The 15,502-nt window shown below is 41.4% G+C and overlaps 1 protein-coding gene across 4 annotated transcripts in view; it reads left to right on the top strand.

Moving 5' to 3' along the window:
• Positions 1 to 15,502, top strand: part of LOC126298679 (b(0,+)-type amino acid transporter 1) — a 634,347-nt gene that overhangs the window by 367,635 nt on the left and 251,210 nt on the right. For all 4 annotated transcript variants that reach the window (XM_049990114.1, XM_049990113.1, XM_049990115.1 and 1 more), the window contains exons 2-3: positions 6,925 to 7,134; positions 9,424 to 9,525. In XM_049990114.1, coding sequence (XP_049846071.1) covers positions 6,925 to 7,134; positions 9,424 to 9,525 — 312 coding nt within the window. The remainder of the gene's footprint in view (positions 1 to 6,924; positions 7,135 to 9,423; positions 9,526 to 15,502) is intronic.

Genomic DNA, 15,502 nt, shown 5'->3' with positions numbered 1-15,502 from the left:
CCAGACCACATCCACAACCAAATGCTCCAACACCTATCACTGGACTATTAGTGCCATCGCCTTACCATCGTCAACCATATCTGTGCCGAGGGTGAGTCCCAATCTCAATGGCAGGAAAGCGTCATCGTCCCAGTACTGAAACAGGGTAAACATGCCCTAGAGATGGACAGATATCGCCCAATTAGTCTCATCAATATTTTCTGTAAGTTGCTCAAACACATGTTGAGCTGGCGGCTGTGTTGACTCCTTGAGTCTTCTTGAGTCTCTGTCCCAAGGTGATTTTCGCCAAGGCTGTTCCACTGCTGACAATTTGGTTTGCATGGAGTCTGCCATCAGGACAGCTTTTGACCAATATCAAGACCTTATTGCTGTCTTTTTCAATCTCGTCCAAGAACAACATGCAACCCTACTCGTAGTTTTTCGTGTCCTTATGCTATAGGCATCATCGCAAACGGTGCGGCCGGTGTGCAGGTGTCAACGGAACATAACGTACGAGTCTTCGGGCAAAGAGACAACCCTCACGCTATCGCCGTGACAGTATTCAGCGTAGTAATTCATTATCAGGTGATACAGTTCTTACAATTCATTCGCATCATTGTGGGGGTTGTTGTACACAGTTATTTGATTCCGTAGGTTTATTCCTGGTGCACAAATCTCTTCGGAAAATGTTTATATTCGTCAGTTATGTTAGATACATAGAAATACACATCATTAGCATAGTTAACAACTCCCATGCACTTTAGAATTTGTGCACCAGGAGTAATCTATGGAATGAAATAATTCTCCAAAACCACCTCCACAATCTATGAGCGAATACTAAAAACTATAAATAAAAATTCATCACCACAAAAGAAGACTCTTTGCAGTCATTTCTGAAAACCTTTATTCGTCACTGTCACAGTGTTCCACATTCATAATCGATTAAAATTTCACGCAGATACTTATCTTTAAAGTATATTCTCAGTTATCTCCCAGGACCAATTTCAGTCCTGCTACCAAATAACAATTCTTGAGGTATACTGGGAATCGGACCCAAATTCCTCTTGTGGTGACAGACTGGCTGATTCTTCGGACAAGGAAATGGAAGTGATCAGATTCCACCAATAAACTGGCTCACTAAAGCACTAACATATTTTGGCCAATTTTTAAAAAGGTAATACAAAGACAACAGAAGCTGTGCCTTGAGTTTTCATCTTGACACAAAATAGACAGACTGCATGCGTTACTATGGAACTATTTGTCATGACGTGCTAGTGTGTAACTGTTTCTCGAATTTGAAATGTGTCCTTATGCTGTGACACGTTTTATAAAAAGTGCCATCACAGTGACAGTATTCGAGCAGATAACTTCAAAAGTGTTTTTTTCGCTGTGCAGAAAGGCAACTCCTGTGCAGCCGCAGAGAAACGAAATGGAGAAATGTTTCAATCACTGGGAAGAATGTACACGGACACGTAGGGGCTCAAACAGCTGGTGCTACTTTGAGGGCGACCGTCAATAACGAAACACATCTGGTAAATGCATGAACTTTCAGTGTCAGTATCGCTTCTTTTGTATCCGACTCCCATACATGTTATAGCCCAGAGTACAAACACATCGATAGTAAATTGCTCGCCCACAAAGTTCATCGACTTTGCTGAAACTTGTTACAGCGAAAGGACATGGATCAGCGTAAAAAACAAATCTGTCACGATCAAGCCGTGACACATAGTTCCTCAATAATGCGAGCAGTCTAATTATTTTTCTGTCGATGAACACCGCTGGCCATGAAAACTGCAACACAAGGCAGAAAGAAAATGAAGAAATTCTTGTTGTTGTGCGTAGATACTGCATATCAGAAAGAGTACATTATTAAATTTGTACGTGATTTGGGGGTGTACTGGGTGATAAATTCAGGAGACAGAGTTGCCACCTCTAGCGGCAACAATGTCACAGACCTATTTGGGCAACGAGTCTAACTGAGCTTGGACCACAGTGGAGTACGACATTCGATGCTGCTTCAACTTTAAGCCCTGTTTGATCAGTCGTAGTGGGTAACGACTGGCTCCGTATCAGTCTCTCGACAAACCGTGACCAGATGTTGTCAGCGGGTCAGGGTTCAGGAGAAACGGGCAACATCCAATCTTGCGTTATACCTTGTTGAAAAATAACAATCATATACAAGCGTTCGCTCGACGAAAAATCTGAACCCAAAGACTGGAAAGTTGCACCGGTCACACCAATATTGAAGAAAGGTAGTAGGAGTAATCCACTAAATTACAGGCCCATATCGTTAACGTCGATATGCAGCAGGATTTTAGAACATATATTGTGTTCGAACGAATTACCTCAAAGAAAACGGTCTATTGACACACAGTCAACGAGGTTTTAGAAAACATCGTTCCAGCGAAACACAACTAGCTCTTTATTCACATGAAGTGTTGAGTGCTATTGACAAGGGATTTCAGGTCGATTCCGTATTTCTGGATTTCCGGAAGGCTTTTGACACTGTACCACACAAGCGGCTCGTAGTGAAAATGCGTGCTTATGGAATATCGTCTCAGTTATGTAACTGGATCTGTGATTTCCTGTCAGAGGGGTCACAGTTTGTTGTAATTGACGGAAAGACATCGAGTAAAACAGAAGTGATTTCTGGCGTTCCCCAAGGTAGTGTTATAGGCCCTTTGCTGTTCCTTATCTATATAAACTATTTGGGAGACAATTTGAGCAGCCGTCTTCGGTTGTTTGCAGATGACGCTGTCGTTTAGCGACTAATAAAGTCATCAGAAGATCAAAACAAATTGCAAAACGATTTAGAAGAAATATCTGTGTGGTACGAAAAGTGGCAGTTGACCTAAAATAACGAAAAGTGTGAGGTCATCCACATGAGCGCTAAGAGGAACGCGTTAAACTTCGGCTACACGATAAATCAGTCTAATCTTAAAGCCGTAAATTCAACTAAATACCTAGGTATTACAATTGCGAACAACTTAAATTGGAAGGAACACACAGAAAATGTTGTGGGGAAGGCTAAACAAAGACTGCGTATCATTGGCAAGACACTTAGAAAATGTAACACACCTACTAAGGAGACTGCATACACTACGCTTGTCCGTCCTCTTTTAGAATACTGCTGCGCGGTGTGGGATCCTTACCAGATAGGACTGACTGAGTACATTGAAAAAGTTAAAAGAAAGGCAGCACGTTTTGTATTATCGCGAAATATGGGAGAGAGTGTCACAGAAATGATACCGGATTTGGGATGGACATCATTAAAATAAAGGCGTTTTTCGCTGCGACGGAATCTTCTCACATGATTCCAATCACCAACTTTCTCCTACGAATGCGAAAATATTTTGTTAACACCGACTTACTTAGGGAGGAACGATCACAAAGATAAAATAAGGGAAATAAGAGCTCGTACGGAAAGATATAGGTATTCATTCTTTCCGCGCGCTATACGAGATTGGAATAATAGAGAATTGTGAAGGTGGTTCGAAGAACCTTCTGCCGGGCACTTAAATGTGATTTGCAGAGAATCCATGTAGATGTAGACGTAGATGAACACCACGGAGAGGTCTGAGTAAGGACACACACGTCAACAAATGTAACGGACGCTGTCCAGATTACTGGCTTTGCAAAGCAGAGGTGTTCGTGTTGTGAACTGAATGGCATACCCATACAGTTACTCCATTTACTGGGTTCGAATGCAATATGGCAACTTCCATTCTCCTCGGAGTTTCCACCAACAAATACGCGCATAGTTTATCTACATGCAGGACCGGGAAAGACAACGTGGTGTCACTGGTGTGTGCACCTCCCTCTTTTGCCGCCTCCAGGGAAGCCGCGGCAGTAGACGTGCTGATAGTGCCTCTTGTTCCAGACCTGGAAGCACTTGTCTTGCCGCAAACAAACTCTCTTCTTGATTCAACGTACCTGATGTCACCGCACGTTCCTGTACGTCCGAGCGTACAGTGAAACTTCCCTCTCTGGTAGTAGTTTCGTGGAGCCACTGACATCTCCCACGGCGTCGAGTACGCCCGTCCTAAACCCATCGATTCCATATAGGCATGGCAGTCGTGGGAATCCGAACAACGCGAGCAGCAATAGCGCGGAACAATTTAACCGTTATCTCTATAGTTCACGGTCCTGCTGCTGTTGAACTTCGACATGTGATGGTTCAAATGGCTCTGAGCACTATGGGACTTAACATCTATGGTCATCAGTCCCCTAGAACTACTTAAACCTAACTAACCTAAGGACAGCACACAACACCCAGTCATTACGAGGCAGAGAAAATCCCTGACCCGGGAACCGAACCCGGGAACCCGGGCGTGGGAAGCGAGGACGCTACCGCCCGACCACGATCTGCGGACTTCGACATGTGATGATAGACGTGTATGCTTCTTGTAAGAAATAGAACACGGTCCACTCACAGACAAAATTCAAATGGGATTTCTCAATGGGAAACAACCGTTGTCGAAAGTTCTTAAGAACAGTAGCTAGTATCTGTGGAGATTCCTCAGAATAATGAAACGACATTTTTTTGTCGTTTCAAGAAGTGTGATGTCTTGTACAGGATGAGGCCAATAAAATGTGACCCGGAGAACAGAGTTCCACGCCACATATAACACATTGGAGGAAAGGAAATACAGGACTAACCTGACTACAGCATATTTATTTATTTGTTTACACGTCAAGTACCGTAGGGCCAAATTGAGGAGCAAACCTCCAAGGTCATGGAACGTGTCAGTACATGAACTTACTACATAAAAGTAATAACAGATAAAAATAAATGTTCACGAACCTGATGAGAAGTCAGTGCATAAGTTTAAGTAAACGCTATCAGCAATACAATAAGAATTAGCTTAATTTTTCAAGGAACTCCTTGACAGTATAGAAGGAGTGACCCATGAGGAAACTCTTCAGTTTCGATTCCAAAGGGCGTGGATTACTGCTAAGATTTTTGAATTCGAGTGGCAGCTTATTGAAAATGGATGCAGCAGTATACTGCACACCTTTTTGCACAAGGGTTAAGGAAGTCCGATCCAAATGGAGGTTTGATTTCTGCCGAGTATTAACCGAGTGAAAGCTGCTTATTCTTGGAAATAAACTAATTTTGGTAACAAGAAACGACCATAAGGATTATACATATTGAGAGGCCAATGTCAAAATACCCAGACTCGTGAACAGAGGTCGACAAGAAGTTCGTGAACTCACACCGCTTATTGCCATAACCGCCTGTTTCTGAGCCAAAAATACCCTTCTAGAATGGGAAGAGTTACCCCAAAACATAATACCATACGACATAAGTGAATGAAACTAAGCAAAGTAGACTAATTTACGTGTCGAAGTGTCACTCACTTTTGATACCGTTCGAATAGTTGATCGTTGGTAAAGCAGATGCCAGACTGAGATTCACTGGAAGAATCCTAAGGAAATGCAATCCGAAAACAAAGGAAGTAAGTTACAATACGCTTGTTCCCCCACTGCTTGAATACTGCTCAGCAGTGTGGGATCCGTACCAGATATGGTTGACAGAGGAGATAGAGAAGATTCAACGGAGAGCAGTGCGCTTCGTTACAGGATCATTTAGCAATCGAGAAAGCGTTACAGAGATGATAGATAAACTCCAGTGGAAGACTTTGCAGGAGAGACGCTCAGTAACTCGGTACGGGGTTTTGTTAAAGTTTCGAGAAAATACCTTCACCAAAGAGTCAAGCAGTATATTGCTCCCTCCTCCCGCGTTCGATACAGTTCCGCACTGTTGCCTGATAAACAAAGTAAGAGCCTACGGAATATCAGACCAGGTGTGTGGCTGGATTGAAGAGTTTTTAGCAAACTGAACACAGCACGTTGTTATCAATGGAGAGACGTCTACAGACGTTAAAGTAACCTCTGGCGTGCCACAGGGGAGTGTTATGGGACCATTGCTTCTCACAGTATATATAAATGACCTAGTAGATAGTGTCGGAAGTTCCATGCGGCTTTTCGCAGATGATGCTGTAGTATACAGAGAAGTTGCAACATTAGAAAATTGTAGCGAAATGCAGGAAGATCTGCAGCGGATAGGCACTTGGTGCAGGGAGTGGCAACTGACCCTTAACATAGACAAATGTAATGTATTGCGAATACATAGAAAGAAGGATCCTTTATTGCTCTGCATCGCGGTGTAGCTTGCTCGCCAGGTTTCGAGAGGTTGCGTTTCTGGATGAGGTATGGATTATATTGCTTCCCCCTACTTATACCTCCCGAGGAGATCACGAATGTAAAATCAGAGAGATTCAAGCGCGCACGGAGGCTTTCAGACAGTCGTTCTTCCCGCGAACCATGCGCGACTGGAACAGAAAAGGGAGGTAATGACAGTGGCACGTAAAGTGCCCTCCGCCACACACCGTTGGGTGGCTTGTGGAGTATAAATGTAGATGTAGATATCTCGTGAAGAGACCATGAGGATAAAATCAGAGAGATTAGAGCCCACACAGAGGCATACCGACAATCGTGCTTTCCACGAACAATACGAGACTGGAACAGAAGGGAGAACCGATATAGGTACTCAAGGTACCCTCCGCCACACACCGTCAGGGTGACTTGCGGAGTATGGATGTAGATGTAGATGTAGAAGTAATCGCATACTGATAGATCTGGTGACCTGTGTGGCCAGCTGGGGCAGCAACCAGACTGACCTCTGCTAACAACCCTGTCAAGAGTAAAGATTGTGTAAATGTGTTCTAAGGAACCGGTGTGGATCACGTGGATGGCGCATACGTTGTGTGCACGTCACAGGGTGTGGTTATATGCATAGATTCAGGTCCAATCGTATCTCCTCGTCCGTGCCACTTTTATTTGCCCCATCCTGTTCAAATTGTTTTACTTAAGCATAAAAATGCTTTTGACCAATAGTAGTTACTTGCGAAAACATTGTCATGTTGGTGTTTCTGTTCACAGAGAATAATGTATCCGGCAAAGATGGACTCCAGTTGCGGAACTCAAGCAACGGATCTGCAAGCAACGGTGAAGCGGGCGCGCTGTCCGAACTTTCCGGCACAGGGGGAGACCAGCTGGAGAGGCCGTCGCCAACTGCGAATGACACTGTTCACCTCGAGAGACGGGTGGGACTCTTCAGTGGGGTGGCTTTAATCGTTGGGACTATGATCGGTGAGTCACCTTCTTTTTCCGCTTCTCACCCTTCTATACTAAATAACAGCACAGCGTCTTTTTGCTCAAAGAACAAAGACAATATTAAGAAACAAACACAGTATCTGAGAAGTGAAATTTTGAATAAATTTCTGAGGAGCGTTGTTGTGTCGTAAAATTACTCCTTATAGAAATTCTTTACGGAGAAATATCTCATTCTCTCTACAGAGTTAGTACGAAATCGAGAATTAATCAGGTCTACAGCCTACAAACGAAAATCAGGAACAAATAAAACCATTATACGATATGACAGAAACTGAAAATTATTACAGTAATTTTGAGACTATTAAAATAAGTAATCAACAGTAAATGCTATATTCCACAGGACTTAACGATGGTATAGTTGAATTGGCACTTCGTTGAGTCGCCTCTCAGAAAAGACAAGGTAATCTTACTTGCCACCAGGTAATGGTAGTTTTAGCACCTGGTGGCTTAAGTAAATTGCTCTTGTCTACCTATGAAAACAGTGGTACCTTTTACATTTCTGATTTAACATCTGCCGCTTGCTGCATAGTCCCCTTCCAGGATGTCTGCTCTTAACTGTATTAATTAAAAGCAAACAATAAGACAAGTTACGCTACTGATCGCTACGGTTGAATTAGAAAGTCACCTTATGTTATATTTATTTTATTCGGTGTTTAAAATGTGAAATTTATGAAATAAACAAAATTCTAATTAACATTTCTTCTAATAATTCTTGGTCGTTTTAGTTTATAACATGCTTAAAACGATGTTAAACTTGAAACGTTTTAGTTTTCGTTCAGCAGCTATGAAACACAAACCGTAATGGTCGGCAATTTTTAAAATCTTCTTTCTTTCTTTCTTTAGAAGGCAAACAATAACAAGCTGAAAAGAAAAGAGCAAGCCATTATCGCGTCACGTATGACAGAAATTTTAAGATTTTAATTTGACAAATACCTAATACTGGCCTCTACTTACGCTGCCAAACCTACTGTTTCAGAATTTGTAAATTATACTTCTGTTTCGTTCGTTGAAGTCGGCTGCGCTTGATTTTGAGTCACAGTTTTATTACATGCATTCATATGATTGTAAACGTGTGAAAGTTCTGTAAAAGGAATGTTGTATCTTAACATCGAAAATCACGGGAAAGTTTTTGGTAAGATGTTAAGATTCGTTAGGGATCACGGCAGCGTACAGTGAGCAGTTGACGTGTTCCCCAGCGTTGCCTATCCAACAGGGGCCTGACGCGTGAGGGGGAATGATGGGCTCGGTTCTAGAAGTGGCTGTGATGACGTAACACCAAAATAAACAACTGCACGACCGCTGTCACGTTAATACTGATGAATTATTAACGTCGCTACGGACTTTAACAGTTAGCACGTTCATATGGGTGTTTAATAAAACGATTAGGGTATCTCGAAAAAATACGGTCTGCGTTTGTGTCCAGACAGAAGAGATTTCTTTTAATAAATTTGAATTATTAACCATTTGGAAGGAACGACGAATTTTCCACTTCCCGCGAAAGAAATTGACGGTAGATCCGTTTTCACATCGCCACACACTACATTTTATTTTTTTGTAGCGCTTTATTCATGTTGATTAACTTGATGGTGGGTAACGAGGCTGACTGAATTTGCTAAAGTGAAAAATTAACTTCAGCCAGAATTACATCACTTGTTGCGAGATTTGAGAATAAAGGTGACTCTTGAAATTAGTACTATCTTTAAAAAATCGTATATTGGAGGATGCCTGGGGATGATTTGATCATGTTTCTAATACTTTTTCCTCTTATTGTTTTAGTTCATGCAAACTGAATGCGTTTTTCCATTTAGTCGGAGATCCGAAAAACTATGTGTAAACGGGACGCAGGAGAAACGGAAACCTTAATGTAACAAACGGGCTTGTTGAAAAATCGATATAATTGTTGTCGATATGTTGTCAAACGAGAATAACATATTACAAGATACGTTTCGGTAAAAAACGAGAAATTCACTCGAAGTTAATAAAATCCCTAACACGTAACAAATAATTGTTATCTGGCTTTGCTGAACTGAATCACTATGATCCTACATCTATCAGCCTGACGTGTGTTATTGCATTCATGAAAACAGTTGTACAGAACAAGCAAAGTTTTTATAAAGCCTAACATTTAGATATATATATTCATACAGGTTTAGGTCTTTTGCAGTCACCCCATTTATCAATATACTGTTAATATAAAAAATTATGAAATATTCAGTTTAAAAATTATACAAATAAAAAATAATGAAGTGCTGTATATTTTTTCAGGCTCTGGAATTTTTGTGTCTCCGTCAGGCCTTGTGACTCGTACAGGTTCTGTAGGGATGAGTTTTGTGATATGGGTCTTCTGCGGATTGCTGTCACTTCTAGGTGAGTAACATCTTCATTTGTTGCCTTCTCAAATTCCAGTCATATTTAACGGTAATTAATAATTGTGGTAAACTATGAGACTGTGATGTAGTTTAATCTGAGCATCTCTGTGCGTTGTTTCACGTCACAAACTTTTTTTCTGATTTCTTCAATAACAATCAATTACTCAAAGTTATTCCCACTGGTTATTGGTAATGCTTGTATTAGATTTAAAGAAAATATTGATTTGTTAAGTGCAAATAACATTTATTAATTGTAAACTCGTAGCAACATAGTACACACATCACAAAACGTTTTGCATCACCTCGGTTCCGAGAGTTCCGGAACCTGCACAGAAAACTGGAATAGAGATCAACATAAACATCATTTGCACCCTTTTTATTGCTCATGAAAACCACACACTGAATGTTGTACCACCATATAGCGAAACCTTCAGAGGTGGTGGTCCAGATTGCTGTAGACATCGGTACCTCTAATACCCAGTAGCCCGGCCTCTTGCATTGATGCATGACTGTATTCGTCGTGGCATACTATCCACAAGTTCATCAAGGTACTGTTGGTCCAGATTGTCCTACTTCTCAAAGGTGATTCGGGGTAGATCACTCAGAGTGGTTGGTGGGTCACGTCATCCATAAGCAGTCCTTTTCTATCTATCCCAGGCATGTTCGATAGGGTTCATACCAGGAGAACATTCTGGCCACTCTAGTCATTCGGCATGTTGTAGGCCCCATCTGTACCGCGCTGCATGGTGTGGTGGATGTAAGATGGAACTCGCCATGGACGTCGGGAGTGAAGTTGCGTATCATGCAGCCTATTGCGCACAGTTTGAGTCGTAACACGACGTCCTGTGGCTGCACTAAAAGCATAATTCAGCATGGTGGCGTTGCTGTCAGGGTTCCTCCGAGCCATAATTCGTAGGTAGCGGTCATCCACTTCAGTAGTAGCCCTTGGACAGTCTGAGCGAGGCATGTCATCGACAGATCCTGTCTCTCCCTGTCTCCTCCATGTCTAAAAAATCGTCGCTTTGGTTCACTCAGAGACGCCTGGACACTTTGCTTGTTGAGAGCCCTTCCTGGCACAAAGCAACAATTCGGACGCGCCGAACTGCGGTATTGACGGTCTACGCCGGTTGAACTATAGACAACACGAGCCGTGTACCTCCTTCCTGGCGGAATGACTGGAACTAATCGGCTGTCGGACACCCTCCGTCTAATAGGCGCTGCTCATGCATGTTTGTTTACATCTTTGGGTGGGTTTAGTGACATGTCTGATCAATCAAATGACTGTGTCTGTGATACAATATCCACAGTGAACGTCTATCTTCAGGAGTTTCGGGAAACGGGGTGATGAAAAACTTTTTTTGATGTGTGTATTTTCAAACTACGTTGTTTAATGTACAGAGTGTATCCTTCGCAGTAAACAATTGTGAACCAAAATAAAACTGTCTGTGTTTGGGTGCCTGCATATCATCGTGGGATAGTAGGAAGAGCATGTTTCACTAAAGTGCCTTTTACGTCTACATCTACATGATTACTCTGCAATTCACAATTAAGTGTCTGGTAGAGAGTTAATCAGACCAACTTCAGCTGCCTCTCTACCGTTCCACTCTCGAACAGCGCGCGGGAAAATTAACACTTAAATCTTCCCGCGGGAACTCTGATTTCTCTTATTTTATTATGATGGTCGTTTTTCCCTCTGTAGGTGGGCTCCAACAATTTTTTTCACATTCAGAGGAGAAAGTTCGTGATTGAAATTTCACGAGAAGGCCTTGCCGCATCGAAAAACGCGTTTGTTTCAATGACTGCCACTCGAACTCGTCTATCATATCCGTGGCACTCTCTCTCTTATTCCTCGATAGTAAAAAATGAGCCGCCCTTCTTCGGACTTTTACCATGTCCACTGTCAGTCATATCTGATGCGGATCACACCCCACAGAGCAGTACTCCAGAAGAGGGCGGACAAGCTTAGTGTAAACAGTCTCTTTAGAAGACTAAGTGTTTTGCCAATAAATCACAATCTTTGGTTTGATTTCGCCACAGCAATATCGGTGTGATCGTTACGAAATAAGTAATCTGTAATTGTAATCCGTATGTGAGTCTACAGCCTTTACATTTGTATGCTTCATCGTCTAACTGAAAATTAGCGGATTCCTTTTAGTACCCATGTGGATGACTTCACACTTTTCATTATTTAGAGTCAATTTCCACCTCTTACACTATTCAAATATCTTGTCTAAATTATTTTGCAATATGTTTTGATCATCTGTTCACTGTACAAGACGATAAATGACTGCTTCATCTGCAAACAATCTAAAAGGGCTGCTCAGAGTCTCCCCTAAATTGTTTACAGAAGTTAGGAATAGCGCAGGGACACTTCCTTGGGGAACGCCAGATATTAAATCTATGACTTCTGTTTTACTCGATGACTTGCCGTCAGTTGTTATGAATTGTGACAGGAAATCACGGGTTCACTCACATAACTGAGACGATACTCCATAGGCACGCAATTTAATTATAAGTTTCTTGTGAGGAGCGGTGTCAAAAGTCATCTGGAAGTCTAAAAATATGGAATCAATTTGATGTCCCCTGTCGATAGCACCCACTATTTCTTGAGAATAAAGAGGTAGTTGTGTTTCATAACAAAGATATTTCCTGAATCCATTTTAGCTATTTGTCAATAAACCGTTGTCTTCGAGGCGACTCATAATGTTAGAGGACAGTATATGTTCCAAAATCCTACTGCAAATCGCCGTTAGTGATCTGGGCCTGTAATTCAGCGGATTACTCCTATTTCCTTTCTTAGATATTGGTGTGACTAGTGCAACTTTCCAGCCTTTGCGTACGAATCTTTCTACGAGCGAGCCTCTGTACTGATTGCTAAGCACAGAGCTATTGAATCAGCATACTCCGAAAGGGACCTGACTGGTATACAGTCTGGACGGGAGGCCTTGACTCTCTTAACTGTTTTCAGTTGCTTCGCTATATCTAGGATATCACTTCTAAGCTACCCATGTTGGCAGTTCTTGATTCGAATTCTGGAATATCTGTTTGTCTTCTTTTGTGGAGGAATTTCGAAAAACCTTGTTTACTAATTCTGATTTAATGACGCTGTCATCAATAATATCACTATTGTTATCGCGCAGTGGAAGTATTGATTGCGTCTTGCCATGTGTGCTTTACATGTAACAAGAATCTCTTTCGGTTTTCTGCCAAGTTTAGAGCTTCTGTAAAACTTCGCCTGTCTTTGGTATTTTGCGTTGTTTGCAATTTGGTATGCTTTTTCCGCTTCTGTAACAGTGTTCTGACCTGTTTTTGTATCATGGGGAATTATTACCATTTCTTATTAATTTATTTGGTATATATCTCTCAACTGGATCTATTCTTTCCGTAGGACGCTCTATTTTCAAACCTGTAGATGAGTCTCTCGATTCGGTATCATCTATATCCAGCCACCCAGCCGGTGTAATGACATGTAGCATTATGCTTTCTCATCATCTGGGCGCACAGCGAGGATTACTGACAGTGATCCTACGGGATTTATGCCAAAGGCTTCAGTGGGCTTTAGGCAAAAAACGTGCTTACTCTTGACGTGAGATTTTATACACACAAAAAAAGTTTCTGCGTTCATACGCTTACTCTGAAAGTGATATCGAACAGAAAATTCAATTCAGTTTGTCCTCATGACATGTAGTGAAATTTTGTGATCCATACTCGAGTCGTGCGATTTTACATATGTTTGTTACATTATGAAATACAGTTTTCCCGATTGTACTTCTTCACTTCCTCGTTCTCCTTATTTTTCTTCTTCTTCTTCTCTGGTTCATTCCTTATTCCAGATTTCCAGAAGGCTTTTGATATCGTTCCTCACAAGCAGCTTCAGATCAAATTGTGTGTGTTTGGAGTACCGTCTGATTTGTGCGACTAGATTCGTGATTTCCTCTCAGAAAGGCCACAGTTCGTAGTAACTGACGTGAAGTCATATAGAGAAACAGAAGTGATATTTGGCGTTCCCCATGGATGTGTTACAGGCCCTCTGCCGTTCGTAATCTAGATACACGATCTCAGCAGCAATCTTAGATTGTTTGCAGATGAAGGTGTCCTTTACCTTCTAGGAAAGTCAACAGAAGATCGAAACAAATTACAAAATGATTTATACAATATATCTGTACCTGTATAAAAAGTGTAAGGTCCTCCACATAACTAGGAGCGAATATTATACCTAGAGAATAGTGGACCTCGGAACACCCGATAGTTTAGTTCTTCAGTCTATTGACTAACTTTAGAATTGCATGAAGGGACGCTCACTGAAGACCGCCATAAGCATTATCCGCCATTTTCTACTGTTTTTGTTGTTGTTTGACATGAGGTTGTGTTCTGAGCAGCACTGGTAAATGTTTCGCGTTCTAAACGTTTAAGTACTGTATAATATGTTAGATTACATTTACTTTCATTCCAATTGTTCCGTACTGAGGAGGTCCTCCGGGATGTAGAACATGTCAGAAAAACGATAATACATGACAAATATTTACAACTGAAACAAATGAGCTAATGTACCTTCCACAGGTCCCAAGTGGAATGATCGTCTTTCTTTTAATGAACACCATATGTATGATTAATTTTACAAACACTCATTTACTAAGATCTCATTAATGCCCTGAATTTAAAGTTAAAAATTTTGTTTACTTATAACGTAATGAACATATAACAAAACTACTACAATACCTTATTTACAATGAACACATGACTTCCCTGAAACGGTTCGGAAGTTAGATTGTACTTACATACAGGGTGTTACAAAAAGGTACTGCCAAACTTTCAGGAAACATTCCTCACACACAAATAAAGAAAAGATGTTATGTGGACATGTGTCATGAAACGCTTAATTTCCATGTTAGAGCTCATTTTAGTTTCGTTCTTCCACCTACGCTCAATGGAGCACGTTATCATGATTTCATACGAGATACACTACCTGTGCTGCTAGAACATGTGCCTTTACAAGTACGACACAACATGTGGTTCATGCACGATGGAGCTCCTGCACATTTCAGTCGAAATGTTCGTACGCTTCTCAACAACAGATTTGGTGACCGATGGATTGGTAGAGGCGGACCAATCCATGGCCTCCACGCTCTCCTGACCTCAACCCTCTTGACTTTCATTTATGGGGGTATTTGAAAGCTCTTGTCTACGCAACCCCGGTACCAAATGTAGAGACTCTTCGTGCTCGTATTGTGGGCGGCTGTGATACAATACGCCATATATATATATATATATATATATATATATATATATATATATATATATATATATATATATATATATACGCAAATCAGTTGGTTCTACTGAGAAATTCATCAATAGAGTACAAGGATTTGGCCACCAATAAATCCTTTAGGCTTCTCTTAAACTGAATTTCATTGTTTCTTAAGCTTTTTATGGCTGCTGGCAAGTTACTGAAACTTAAAGCTTAGCATTCGCGCAGGCGAAAATAATTTTCGCGCTAAAGAGGCCTCCTGCAGAATCACTGTACGGCCAATTCTTGATTGATTCAATTGGGGATCCTTACCGCCATGGATTAATGCAAGAGACTGCAAAGATTCAAAGCCGAAAAGATTCACGTATGGTTCGAGACAGCGTGAAAAGTGCTGAAAGGCCTGCAGTGAGAGACGTAAGAACAAGAAAGATGTTGCACATCGCGGGAAGCCAATTCAGACAGCCTGCGTCCCATAATACGTCAAGAAACACATTGCTTCCTCAGCCGTGTTATTTCGCGTAATGATGAAGACTCGGAAACGAGAGAAAATCAGACTCAGGCGGATAGGTACCCACAATATTCCTTCACGAGTGCTACCTACGAGTGGAATAAATGGCTCTGAGCACTATGGGACTTAAGAAATTTTGGTCTTATGTCAAAGCGGTAGGTGGATCAAAACAAAATGTGCAGTTACTCTGTGACCAAAATGGTACTGAAACAGAGG

This window comes from Schistocerca gregaria, chromosome X (genome assembly GCF_023897955.1).
Source record: "Schistocerca gregaria isolate iqSchGreg1 chromosome X, iqSchGreg1.2, whole genome shotgun sequence".
NCBI classification, from domain to species: Eukaryota; Metazoa; Arthropoda; class Insecta; order Orthoptera; family Acrididae; genus Schistocerca; species Schistocerca gregaria.
The sequence above is the reverse complement of the archived record's forward strand: the minus strand, read 5'-3'. Positions and strand labels throughout refer to the sequence as shown.